Source organism: Pteronotus mesoamericanus, unplaced genomic scaffold, assembly GCF_021234165.1.
Source record: "Pteronotus mesoamericanus isolate MK-2021 breed Mesoamerican mustached bat unplaced genomic scaffold, CSHL_Meso_final contig_20, whole genome shotgun sequence".
Taxonomy (NCBI): Eukaryota; Metazoa; Chordata; class Mammalia; order Chiroptera; family Mormoopidae; genus Pteronotus; species Pteronotus mesoamericanus.
Window position 1 is genome coordinate 43,139,367 of NW_026555085.1, and position 14,511 is coordinate 43,153,877.

The 14,511-nt window shown below is 36.8% G+C and overlaps 1 protein-coding gene across 1 annotated transcript in view; it reads right to left on the reverse strand.

The window, feature by feature from the left end:
• Positions 1 to 14,511, reverse strand: part of ME1 (malic enzyme 1) — a 166,084-nt gene that overhangs the window by 42,743 nt on the left and 108,830 nt on the right. The window contains exon 7 of the mRNA XM_054569670.1: positions 3,366 to 3,475. Coding sequence (XP_054425645.1) covers positions 3,366 to 3,475 — 110 coding nt within the window. The remainder of the gene's footprint in view (positions 1 to 3,365; positions 3,476 to 14,511) is intronic.

Genomic DNA, 14,511 nt, shown 5'->3' on the forward strand with positions numbered 1-14,511 from the left:
CCCATTATAACTATTACTTAACCTCATAGGACAATCTAGATCATTTTGCCCTCTCGGTCCTTAAACATTTAATTCCTTCCCTGTCCAGTTTAGTACTGTGGCTGTCACTTTAACCTCAGCTCTTATCCCATTGCCCTTTCTTTGCATAAATACAGCAAAATATCCAACCTAGATACAGCCAACTAACCATCTCAGCCCTGCCCATTCCTAAACTCTTGAGCTTAAGCTGCTCAGCCTGGTGCCACGTTATATTTGTGATATTCAAGTTTGACTGGATCCTCAACACCCAGGACTATTGAATCCACTGTATGTCATAGTCAGTGGCTCTCTAGTTCGCTTTAGCAGTTCTTCAGACTTCCTTTATTCTAATCAAACTTCTGATCCTGTCTCTTGTTTCAAAAAAAAAAAAAAAAATAGAAGATATTATGTAACTTTCTACCATAGATGAGAAAACTAAAAGTCGGAGAGGTAAGTAAATTCATTGAAGTCCACAGCTAGTAACAGGCAAAGCAAATCAGTCTGACTCCAGAGCCCAAGACCTTACCATCTACATGCTACGATGTCTCTCATTCTTCTCTTTCTCAGTTACTGACCTGCCATTCTACCAGTTCTTCAAGGCAGAATCCTAGGCTCTATCCTTGACTCTTCCCTCAACTTCATCATCAACAACCAATCATCTGTCTATTTCTACCTTCACCAGCATTTTCCAAGAACAAGGCACCACCATCATGTATTTCAGTAACAGCAACACCCTTTAAATTTACTCTCACTCAATCTCTCCTCTACACCAAAGACAATGTGAGCGTTTTCTCCAAATTGAAGCCTACTTTGGTCAACCTAACTCCTACTTCAACTCTCACCAACTCTTTTAAACTCAATCCTTTAGAACAGAGATACGCAAACCCTTTCTGTAAATGGTGACATAATAAATATTTTAGGGTTTGTGGTCATATGGTATCTGTGCCAGACCTAACTCTGCTGCTGCAGCACAAAAGCAATCATAAACAATGCATAAACAAATGGGCATAACTATGTTGCAATAAAACTTTACAAAAACAGACAGTGGGCTGAATTTGGCCCATAGGCCACTGTTTGCCAACCTCTGCTTTAGCCATATTGCATTCATTCATTCCATTAGCATTAAGTACCTTGTATGGACTAGGCACTGTGTTAATGGCAAAAGGATACAGCAATGAATAAAACAGGCATGTTCCTTGCCCTTTATGGAACTAAAAATTTAGTGAAGAGGGAGATACTAAGTTTTAAAATTCCATAAATATATAAAGTTGCTACCACCAGAAGGGAAAAATAAACAGTGTAATGAAAGCCCATAATTGATGGATTTGACCGAGACACAGTGATCTGGAAGATTTTTCTGAGGAATGTTATGAGATGAGATTTAAAGAGGGGAGGGAAGAATATTCTGGGAAGAGCAATCAGCATTTGCGCAGACACTGCAATAGGAAGAAGCCTGACTCATTTCTGGATCTGAAAAAGGATGTTATGGCTGGAATTTCAAACACAAAGCGGTTGGAGGGGGAGGTAGGGATCAGACCATGTATTTTGGGTCATATTCATGATTTTCATTTTTATCCTAAGTGAAGTTAAAGTATTCTAAGAGAGAAATGAGATGAGTAGCTATTAATTACAAAAAGAAAACTTTGGTTTGTTCACCACTAAATCCTCAGCCCCTGGTAAACTGCAGAGAGTCTATGCAGATAACACACAAGAAAGGGAAGCAAAAGTAAATGTAGAAAGATTTTTTTTAGGAAAATATCCATTGCTTAGAAGAGACGATAGTCACTTACATTCCAGGAAAGAACAGAAATCTGTGAAAGAGACAGTTTTTAATGATAGAAAAGTCACAGAGATTTTAGTGATAAACTGAATTTAGCAGTGAGAGACAAAGAAGAGATACCAGGAGTTCACTGAGGAGAACAACACTAGACGAAGATCAGGGTTTGGTGTGGAAATAAGAAGTTTGATTTTGGGAAGGCTGAATATGAGATAACTCTGAGATACCCCAGAGGAGATTTTAAATAACCAGATGGGTATATGGACCTGGAATTCAAAGATAGCAGGGCTAGAAATATAAATCTGATAATGGACTATATACCTAAGATTTAATAAAACAAAGAAAAAGGGACCTGGGACTCAGTATTGAAGTACTCTGTCATTTAATAGTCCGTCAGAAAACAAGGACCCTGAAAAACAAAAATGAAAATTCAGAGAGACAGAAAGTCAGCAGAGTGTTGTGACAAGGGAGTCAATAAAGGAGAGCATTCTAGGGAAGCAAGTGAACTTAACAATGTTAATGCTGCTGAGAACTCCAGTAAGAGAAACACTAGAAGATGTCCACTGGAACCAGTGAAGTGGAGGCCACTTATGATCTTTCAAGGTGCTGACACTCACTATGGTCCTCCCCCTCAGGCCCTCCGCCTGTGCTACTCCCTCCTCCTGCCCTTAATGGAACAGGATCAGGAAGATTCTCTTTACAAGGTTTTGGATTTGGGGGCAGGGTGGTTGGCTAGGCATGGATCTAGAGAGGGTTGAAAAGGAAGGGCTTAAAGAAAAATAAAAAAAACAGGTAACATAGACAAAAGAAGTAAAAATAGTAAAAATACTATTTTAAGTAATTAGGTACTTAATAGACAAAAATAGTAAAAAGCAGTAAAAAGCCATGTATAAAGGCAGCTTTTGTTGGGGTGAAGCTTAGAAATTGTGGCTGAGATAAAGGCTAAAGAGAAAAGTGTGTACACACACACACACACACACACACACACAATGAAGAATACATTTTCATACATTTCACTTTCTGGTTAGCTACTGGGGATTTTACCAGATTTTGGGAAGCTCATTCTCTAGTTCATGGATTATATGGTACATTCTAGAGTTGCAGAGTACTTTTCTCAAATATATGAAAGTAAACAAGAAAAATAATGTATAAAATCATCAAATGTAATTTTTGGCATTTAACTGATATCTGGTATATATTTACTGAATTTCAATCATTGTAAAATTATGAACTAATTTTAGTAGACATGTTATTCTTTTTAAACATTTTTATGAAAGTATAATTGGCATTCAATATTATATTAGTTTCAGGTGTACAGCATAGTGATTTCACATTATATACCTTACAATGTGATCACCACAGTAAGTCTAGCAACCACCTGTCACCATAGAATGCCATTATGGTTTTACTGACTATATTCCCTGTGCTGTGCATTACACCCCTGTAGCTTATTTATTCTATACCCAGGACCTCTTATTTGCTTTCACCTTCTTCACCCATCAACCCCCTCCCCTCTGGCAAACCTCAGGACATGCTGTTCTTGATCCGTATGCAGTGAAAATTTTATTACCTTGAATGTCATCGTTGAATGTGCAATACTGATTTTGATACTTATTCAGGAGACGAAATGCATTTCTATTGGCAAAATCTTCAAACTGAATAAGGCAATTCATGCCATACCTATAGGACAAAACATTTACATTAGAAGAGGTTAATGAAATAGCATTTAAAAATAAACCTTGAAAAGTAGCCTATAGGAAAGGTAAAACATTGTTGTTTAAAGGTCCAATCTTGCTACCTGGTATAAATATGTAATACAATACCAGTTCAGCAAACACTTAATACATGCTTACTACAGAAAACGTGTTATATTGGCACTGTGAAACAACACAAAGGTAATAATAAAAATGTGGTCCCTACCATCAGAGAATTTAAAATTTAATGGAAACAAAACTATTTTGAAATAAATGAAAAGTAATATAAAAGGGGTATATGCAGGAATTATAGATGATAAGAGAACAGATATTATTTCTGGCTGGGGTCACAGGGCAGGTAAAAAATGAACTGAGTTTTAATGAAAAGTTATGATTTCAAAAGTTGAAATGTGGGGTTTTACATGCTGAGTAAACAGTAGAAGCAAAATAGTTGAGGTGACAATTGGGGAAGAAAAATTGTTCAAAAAAATGTCAAGGTTGCCTATAATATAGTGATGCATATAAGGGTATAGTGAAAAATAAGGTCAGGATTTTATGTTGGGAACCTTAAAATTCTAGCCTAAGATTCTGGTTTTCATTCTCTATTTGTGGTCAAACAACAAAAGGCTTTGAACTTTGAATTCTACAGGATAAATTTTTATTTCTGAAATTAACTTACTTGTCTGACCATTTATTCATATGATCATCCATCCCCTTATCCATCCAAGGCAAGAGCAATTAAAATTACTGATAAGCCAAGTATCAGAACTGCCAGAGAAAGCCGCATGGCCATGAACATCCACGCTGAATCACGGTTCCCACTGCCGCCCTATTTGTGATTCCTTTTATTTGTCCGTGGTCCACTGCCACTTCCATTACATCCAGTGTCTATTCCTAACCTTCCCCAATACTTTTAAATCTGGACCGCTTTATTGGTCTACTTCCTGGAATTATAGTAAGGGCTTAATGCATGATTTCCCTCAAGTATTCTCCCAGTCTCCATCATTAGCTCTATTCTTCAGCCATCAGTGGACAAGGTGATCTCTTCCTGGCTCAAGGTAGCTTACTGCCAGTGCCCATTCTCACCCATTCCTTCTCAGGTAGCTCCGTCTCTCATTTTACAACCCCTTCTTCTGGACAAGTTCCTCTTGTCTGATAATTGAGTTTGAATCTCTCATTTAAGAGAAAAAGTTCTCTTGACCCTATGTTTTTCTACCTCTGATCATTTCTTCTCTTTCCCTTGTGGCATCTGGTGTTTCCCATGACTCTATCCTTGTTCCACTGTCGGCATGTGTGCACATCCTGATGGGCTCTCAATCATGCTCATGGTTTTAATCAACTATAAACACTGGCTCCCAAATACGCATTTATAGTCTAGTCCTGTGAACTCCAGACTTGTCTACCCCACGGCCAGCTGGATTATTTTATTTGAATGTACCTCAAACTGAAAAGTCAAAAACTAGACTCACTATATTCCCATAATACCTATGAGTACTCAACAAATACTTGTTGAATTAATGCAATTTATAAATATTTCCTCATTTAATCTCAAGGTACAATCTTATACACAAAGAAAGTCTTTGACACCTGGTAAACTGGGGAGGGGAGATTTATATAATTTCTCTATTATTTAGCAAAAAACAAAAACAAGTTCCTTTCATTTAATTTTTTTTAAATGGTTCTGCAACTTTTGCTATAGAATACAGCACGGCCTTCTTTTCACTACATCACTTTATCACCACATGTGAATAGTTACACAACCACTTTAAAGGAGCATGGCTTTAAGTAGTATCTATCTATCTATCTATTTATTTATTTATTATTTTGTTCAAATACATTTGTCTCCATCTTCCCACCACCACTGTCCCAGGCGCCCCTCCCCCAACTCTCTCTCTCAATCCTTCCCCACTTTGGCTTTGTCCATGGGTCCTTTATACATGTTCCTTGATTTGACCCTTCCCTTCCCTTCCCCCATCCCCCTCCCTCCTTCCCCCTTGAAACTGTTATTTTTTTCCCTTAAGCATTAAATTTTTTTTCCTTATACATTCCACTTTCATTTCCTTTTCTATCTATCAAAGTCTTTTTGGTAATGTTGATTATTTGCTCAGAAGATTTTCTACAGTAGTCCATTAGATCTTCAAAAGAAATAATATCTTACAGATGGCCAGTAGGCACATGAAAACATGTTCAACATCACTAATCATTAGGGGAATGCAAATCAAAACCACAATGAGATATCCTCCACACCTGTTAGAATGGCTATTATCAAAAAGACAATACATAGCAAGCTGTGGAGGAAAGGGAAGCCTTGTACATTGCTGGTGGGACTGTAAATTGGTGTAGCCACTAAGTAAAATGGTATGATGATTCCTCAAACAATTAAGAAGAAAACAACCATATTCAGTTATTTCACTTTTGGGTATGTATCTGAAGAATATAAAAACACTAATTTGAAAAAATATATATACCACCATATTCATTGCAGCATTATTTACAATAGCCAAGATACGAAACAAAACAAACTGAAGTGTCTATCAATGGATGAATGGATAAAGGGGATGTGAGATATACATACATGATACAGTGTGCTGGAGAGTCAGTAGAACAGACGGAAGACAGGCTAGAGACAGAGTATTTCAGAGAAGAGTATTTCAGAATTTAAGATCTTGGTAATAAAACTTTTAGATCGTTAGCTTCTTCCTCTTAATTCATATTTTATTAGCTATTCCTTGCTCATATACTACTCAGTCATTAAAAAAAAAGAATAAAATCTTCCTATTTGTGACATGGATGCACCTTGAGGATAATAATGCTAAGTGAAATCAGTCAGAAGGAGAAAGACAAATACCATATGATTTCACTCATATGTATAATCTTAAAATATAAAGCAAAAACAAACTCATAAATACAGAAAATAGACAGGTGGTTTCCAGAGGGAAAGGAAGTTGGGATGCAGGTAAAAGGGGTAAAGAGCATCAGGTGCACAATGATGAACGATCACTAGACTTTTGGAGGTGATCACTTTGTGATGTATAAAGATGACAAATTATAATGCACACCTGAAATTTATATAATTAAAAAAATAATAGTCCTCTCATGGTAAAAAAAAAATTTTGGTCCAAATAAAAAGAAAATTCCTATATGAACAAAGAACAGCTACTAAAATATGAACTATGAGGAATAAGTTAATCGTCTAAAAGCTCCATTGCCAAGATTTTAAGTTCTAAAATACTCCTCTCTCTGTCCCCACCCCTATCTTTCATATGTTCTGTTGACTCTTTATCATTTAATGTCTTCATCCTGGTCCTTCCTTTCTTAATTCATTCTGCCTTGCTTCACCTCTGTATGCCAAAGACACTTACTTCAGCAGTGCACTGGCTGTCTCCCTAGACTCCCTTGTCCCCTTGCTTTTCCTCACTCTGAATAGCTCCCTCAGTCCATTTAGATGGCACATAAGTCCATGCTATCAAGTCCCAGCCAGGACTTTATTTATATATATATATATATATACACACGCACATATATATATATTTTATTGATTATGCTATTATAGTTGTCCCATTTTTTCCTCCCCTTTATTATCCTCCACCCTACACCGCCTCACCTCCCAGCATTCCCTCCTCCCCCTTAGTTCATGTCCATGGGTTGTCCACAAAATTTCTTTGGCTTCTCCATTTCTTATACTATTCTTAACCTCCCCCTGCCTATTTTGTACCTTATTATTTATGCTGCTTATTTCCTGTACCTTTCCCCCCATTCTTCCCCCCCCCCCCCCCCGTTTCACTGTTCATAGTGTTTGATCTTCTTTTTCTTAAATAAGTCCCTTTAACATTTCATATAATAAGGGCCTGGTGATGATGAACTCCTTTAACTTGACCTTATCAGGGAGGCACTTTATCTGCCCTTCCATTCTAAATGACAGCTTTGCTGGATAGAGTAATCTTGGATGTAGGTCCTTGCTTTTCATAACTTTAAAAATTTCTTGCCAGCTCCTTCTTGCCTGCAATGTTTCTTTTGAGAAATCAACTGACAGTCTTATGGGAACTCCTTTGTAGGTTACTGTCTCCTTTTCTCTGGCTGCTTTTAAGATTCTCTCCTTATCTTTGGTCTTGGGTAATGTAGTTATGATGTGCCTTGGTGCGTGCCTCCTTGGGTCCAACTTCTTTGGGACTCTGAGCTTCCTAGATCTCCTGGAAGTCTATTTCCTTGATCAGACTGGGGAAGTTCTCCTTCATTATTTTTTCAAATAAGTTCTCGATTTCTTGCTCTTCCTCTTCTCCTTCCGGCACCCCTATGATTCGGATGTTGGAACATTTAAAGTCATCCCAGGATTTCCTAAGCTTCTCCTCATTTTTTTGAATTCTTATTTCTTTATTCTGTTCTGGTTGAATGTTTATCTCTTCCTTCTGCTCCCAATCGTTGATTTGAGTCCAGCTTTCCTTCTCTTTACTGTTGGGTCCCTGGATATTTTTCTTTATTTCACTTTGCATAGCCTTCGCTTTTTCCTCTCACTTTGTGACCATCCTCAACCAATTCAGTGAGCATCCAGATTACCAGTGTTTTGAACTGAGCATCTGATGGGTTGGCTATCTGTTCATCACTTAGTTCTATTTTTGAAGCTTTGATCTGTTCTTTCAGTTAGGCCATATTCCTTTATCTCAGTGTGCTTGTTAAGTTGGAAGGGGTGGAGTCTTAGGTATTTGCCAGGGCGGGGAACAAAGTTGCTGAGTTGTGATTCTGTGCATGGGAGAGGGATCTGACAATGCTGATTTCTCAGCTCTGGGACGGCTTTCAGTCATTTCCCCCACTACCCACAAGCAAATTGGGCTCTTCTGGTGCTAATTCTCCCGTGGGTGGGTTTGTGTACGTTCTAGGACCCTGTGGGTCTCTCTAACAGACTCTCCTGCGAGGCTGGGAGTTTCTTCTGCTGCTGCAACACCCACAGATTTTTACAACCAGAGGTTTTGAGGCTTTCTTTTCCCACACTGGAACCCTGGGTTGTGTGGTCTGTCTCACTGCCCAGCTGTTCCTCTGGTTTATCTGTATGCAAACATGGGACCACCCAGTCTGCCAGCCACCACCTTGCATGCCTGGTCCTCCAGCCACAACTTTGCCATGTTTCCTCTCTGTCCCAGATGCCTGTCTCCGCCCCTCCTACCAGTTTGGATAAATGTTTCTTCTTTAGCTCCTTGATTATCGGACTTCCATGCAGTTTGATTTTCTGGCAGTTCTAGTTATTTTTTGTTTTTAAGTTTGTTGTTGTCCTTCTTTTGGTTGTGCGAGGCGGCAAAGTGCATCTACCTATGCCTCCATCTTGGCTGGCTCAGCCAGGACTTTAATCAAGTCCTGTAATATTTTTCATTGTTTTTTGGTCCATAACATGACCCCAAAGGAGCTTTTACAAACTTTTTTTTATTCCCCTTGTCCCATGAGAGCTCAATCTCTTACCAGTCACTACCTCAATAAAATTAATGCTATCCAGAGAGAAAAATGTTAGCTTTCCCATCTCTCTTCCACTTTTAAAAATCTTTGTACTTTTACTTCTATTTTCCCTCCTCAACTTCTGAGAAGCGTTCTTACTTCCTTGTTTCTAATCCTCCTAAGGACATTATTGCTTCAACTTTCCTTCTCTGTATTAACTGCTTCAATTTCTCCTTCTCCACTGGTCCCTTCTTGTCTCCAAGGATTCTTAGGACTCCCTAATTTTAAAACCACATTCCGTATGACCACATGACCACATGACAAAATCAAAACTATGGTTATTCTTCTTTCTCTTACCACCCCATTGCCAAACCTCTGAGAAAAAAGAGCAATAAACCTTCCCTCATTTCTCACCTCTTGTCAATATTATGCCTGTAATTCAAAGATCATCTCAAAACGTCATTTCTTGTTATCATGAAGCAGATGAAGTCTCTTTCTTCTGATCCAACAAAATACTTCGGATTTAAGTTATTTTTCTTTCATTGTGTTTATAATGTGTATTATTATATTTGTTCTTGATGAACTTTTTAATAATATAAAATTAATAGTGAAAACTGGTATCTGACTTTTTGTTTTTTACTGATTAATGAAGCTTAGCATATTTTTCCATGTGTGTTGGTCATCTGTATTCTTTCTGGAAGATTATATGTCACTTGGTTCATTTTCTATTTTTATGGTCCTTTATTATTTCATAAGAGCTCTTTATAAATCAAGATTAACTTTCTTTTATATACATTACAGGTTTCCTTACTCTAGTATATTGTATCATTAATTACTTTCAGTGTTCTTGTTGTTTTTTCAAAAGAAATTTTAAATTTTTTAGGGATTCAGTTATTTCTCTCTTTTTATTTATAATTTCCACCCTTGATGGTATGCTTATTAGAGTCTTCTCCGCATACATTTTAACTGTTAAATCATTTTTATTCTGATATCGTGGATTTAGACAATAGTTAAGCTCTATATCTTGTATTATTTTTACTATTTGGATGTAGACTTTTTTCAAAAAGAAAGATCAAAATTTCTGATTTTGATATAATTCACCCAACTACACCAGCACCATTTACTTAATAGTCCACCCTTTCTCTCATCACCTGTAGTCAGATACTATATTATGGTGTACAGCCAGGTTAGTTTCTGCACTTTTCTCTTTTATTCTACTACTACTATTCTACTAATGACAACAAGTATTTCTTCACTTTGTGTGTGTGTGTGTGTGTGTGTGTGTGTGTGTGTGTACAGTCACTTATTCTTCACAACCACACTCTGTGGCAGGTGTTCTCTTATTCTCATCTTATAGATGAGAAAACAGGCACAGCATGTTGATACTGTTAGGTAATGATAGCCTAATAGTGATGATTAGTCTATTAATCTCTTTATCCAGGAAAGAAATGCCTCCCTTTTGTAATTACTACAGTTTTTAAATAACTTTAAAATTTAGTAATGTTATTTATCTCTCATTCTATTTTTTAATAGTATTTTTGTATTAGTTTGAAGTGTACAGAATAGTGGTTAGATAATCATATTCTTTACAAAGCGGTCCCCCAATATTTCAAGTACCTACCTGGCAACATACATAGTCATTACAATATTATTATCTCTCATCCTCTTTAAGTATTTGCTTAGCTATGGCAGTTGTTTAAAAACATAGGTCCTAGAGTCAGAGCTCCTGGGATGAAATCCTGTCCTCTTATTCTGTATCTTTAGCTGTTCTATGTGTCTTTTTCTCCATTAGGAGACATGAAAATAATAATGTCATATTACAATAAGTTTGTTATCAGGATTAAATGAAGTGATACATATAAGTGCTCAGTGTGCAAAAACTGGCCCATAAGTACGCTATCATCTCACAATATTTTTTATTATTTAATAGCAACATTAGAAGCCTCAGAGAGTGAAATATTTTGAAAGCCCTAAGAGAAAATAACTGTCATCCTAGAATAGTATATGTAGCAAAGCTATTCTTCAAAAGTGAGGCTGAAATGATGACATCTTTAAAATTTTATTTATTTAGTTTGTTTTTAGAGAAAGGGGAAGGGAGGGAAAAAGAGAGAAACACTGATGCATAAGACAAACATCAATTAGTTGACTCTTGTCCACCCCCAATCAGGGACCTGGGACCTGGACTGCAATCCAGGCATGTGTCCTGACCAGGAATTGAACCTGCAGCCTTTCAGTTTGCGAGACAATTGCTCAACCACTAAGCCATACCAGCCTGAGCTGAAATGACAACATCTTTAGATAAATAGACTTTAGATAAATAAAAAGACCAAAGGACTTTTTCTAAAGGAACTTCTAAAGGGAAACTTAGAGAAGTCTGTGATATAATAAAAAGTAAAAATATAAGTAAAAACAAGTAATTTTCATCCATATGAAACAGTAAAAAGGATAAGGGTACTTCTGGAATTATTGAGTGAAGAAGTTGGCAAATTTGTCCCCCAAAGAGCAAAATAATAGCAGAACAAATCCTTTAAACTAACCATTTCAGTAATCTGGAAATCAACTATAGACAAAAGGAACAAAAATTTTAAAGTACAATGGGAAAGTAAGGCGAATTTTGAAAGGAACAGACAATTTTTATGCTCCTTATATATGTGATGGCATTCTAGGGAACGCTTTAGCTATCTTCATTAAAAATTACTAAAGTGTTATTAAGAATGGGTAATGACATTTCTATTGTTATAAAATGTGTGTGTGTGTGTGTGTGTGTGTATTCTAAGCAGAGAAACAAACTTTGTGGTAGCAACTGATTACCCCAAACACAAATATCAGTCAATAATCACCTAGTGCTTATAAATGCTCCTTCCCAACATCTCTGGTTTCCATGCAGGCCTTTAGAAAGTAAAGGGTACGTGCTTTTAGACAGTACCCTCATATGGTTTGCTCCCAATGTGTCATGTACTAGTGGTCTAGTATTAGATGATCTGTCATTATGTCCCAAAGCAGCAGAACCTTGTGGTTCCAGCATGTGAGGAGGAATCAGAGCCTTCTCAGTTCTATTCCTGGATCTACCACTTACTTGATCCTGTGGTTTTGGGCTTGTTATAGTTTCTCTGTAGTTAAGGCAAATCCCCTCAATATGGTTTGCCTTTGGTGTTTAGGACACAATGTGGTCAGGCTATAAATTTATACTGTTTTCTAAGTGAAATCAGGGCATAGGAATAGGTAGTAAAATGGTGTACAAGATACCTTATCATTTACAAAAGTTATTTTAAAATTATTCCTTGGAGAATACCACATATCACTTTTAAATTCATGACTTTTCTCTTACCTGGTAATTAACTCTGATTTGACTCCTAAAGATTTAGAGAGGCATTCTGAATTTATTTTGTGATACAAGCATATTGCATCATATAATAAAAGAAAGCCATGGAAGGGATATTTTTTCCAGATTGAATTAGCCTGGTCACTATGAAATTATAAGGAGTAGAACACAAGGAAGTTAGCCAATTCAATTCTACATAACTATGAAAAGAACCTACTATTTTATGATCAAAATATCATGTAAAATAGTGGGTGTAAATGGTTCCAAAGTTAACACATATACCACCCATAAAATTAACATATAAGAATTATAGAGAATTTTCTCTGATGGTATTGTTAATCAGACAAAAACTTTATATTACCGTGACTAGTGTGACTACATCTAGCACTTGCAAAGTGCTGGACACTGTGCTCCACACTTTATTGGGATTATCTCATTTAATCCTCTCAGTAAACCAATTAGGCAGGTATTGTTATTATCCATTTTACAGATAAAGAAAGTGGAGCTCAGAGAGATTAAGGGCCATGGTAGAGTTCAGACTGCTAAATAAGTGATCGAGTCTGAAGTGACCTGCAGGGCCCACATGTTTAAACTACTATATATCTGGTTCCCACGGAACCCCAACATCATGGCAAAGTCAATAAAGTGAATAGTATATTTAAAAATAAAAGGAGTGCACTGATAAAATAAGGGAGCTATGATTTTATAATAAAACTAGCATTTGTGCACATTCAATATACTAGATATTTCTATCTTAGAAAGTATATAGGCAGATATTGGTGAAAACATTAATCTTTCTTTGGTTATAAACTATCAAGAATTCACTCTAATCTGGTCAACCAAGAATATTTTGTTTTTTCCCCAGGAGAGACAATGAAATGTTTTGTTTATTGTTTTATTTGTTTTAGGATTTATTACCCACCTGGCACTTCACAACATTCAAGATGTAGAACATTTTAGCTCTCATGGGTGAGATAACTGATTCTAATTTACTCATTTTTTAAATATGTAATCTTTATTCTACTTCTCCCATTACCATTGAGACCCGGTAGCACCACTTCCCCCAGCCATCCACACCCTGCCGTCCATGCCCATGAGTCCTTTTTCCCCCTCAATCCCTTCACCTCCTGACCTCCCTGACCACCTGCTCTCATCCGTTCTCCATCTATGAGTCTATCTCTGTTCTTCCTATTAGATCAGTTTGTTTGTTAGATTCCACACATGAGGGAAATCATATGGTATTTGCCTTTCTCTGACTGGCTTATTTCACTTATTATAATGTTCTCCAGGTCCATCCATACTGTCACAAAGGGCAAAATTTTATTCTTTTTAATAGCTAAGTAGTATTCCATTGTGAAATGTCCCATAGTTCTTTTATCCTCTCATCTATTGATGGACACTTGAGCTACCTCCATATTTTGGTGATTGGATTTAAATAATGGTGCTATGAACATAGACATGCTTATATTCTTTCAAATTAGTATTTTGGATTCCTTTGGATATATTCCCAAAAGTGGGATTGCTAGGTCAAAAGGCAGATCCATTTTTAGTTATCTCCATACTGCTTTCCACAGTGGCTGTACCATTCTGCATTCTCACCAACAGTGCAAAAGCGTTCCCCTTTCTCCACATTCTCACCAGCACTTGCTGTTTTTTGATTTACTGATGATAGCCATTCTGACAGGTGTGAGATGGTTTCTCATTGTGGTTCTAATTTGCACTTCTCTGAATGATTGAGCATCTTTTCATATGTCTATTGGCCATCCATATGCCCTCCTTGGAGAAGTGTCTATTCAGGGCCTTTCCCCTTTTTTTAACTGGGTTGTTTGTTATACTGGTGTTGAGTTTTTTAAATACTTCTTAAATTTTGGATATTAACCCCTTATCAGATATATCAGTGAATATGTTCTCCTGTTCTGTGGATTGTTTTTTTATTTTGTTGATGATTTCCTTTGCTGTACAAAATCTTCTTTTAATAACATAACTAAGGTCTGAAGGAGCTCAAAGAATTGAGCAGTAAAGAGAAAACATGGATCTTGCCCTTAAAATGTGTACAGTTTCACTGGAAAGACAAAAGATATAAGCAAAACAAAAATGTCAAAGGTCCAAATTAAAAGCAAAATCAGTGGTACACATAGAGATTACTATAGAGTTTTAGGAAGACCACGTGAATTAAATGAGGCTTATGTTGAGCCCTTGGATAGGGTTCAGATGAGGAAAAGAATGAGACAGGTGATAAAATCACAGAGGTCTCACAGTTTGTTTAAGTGAGCAGCAGG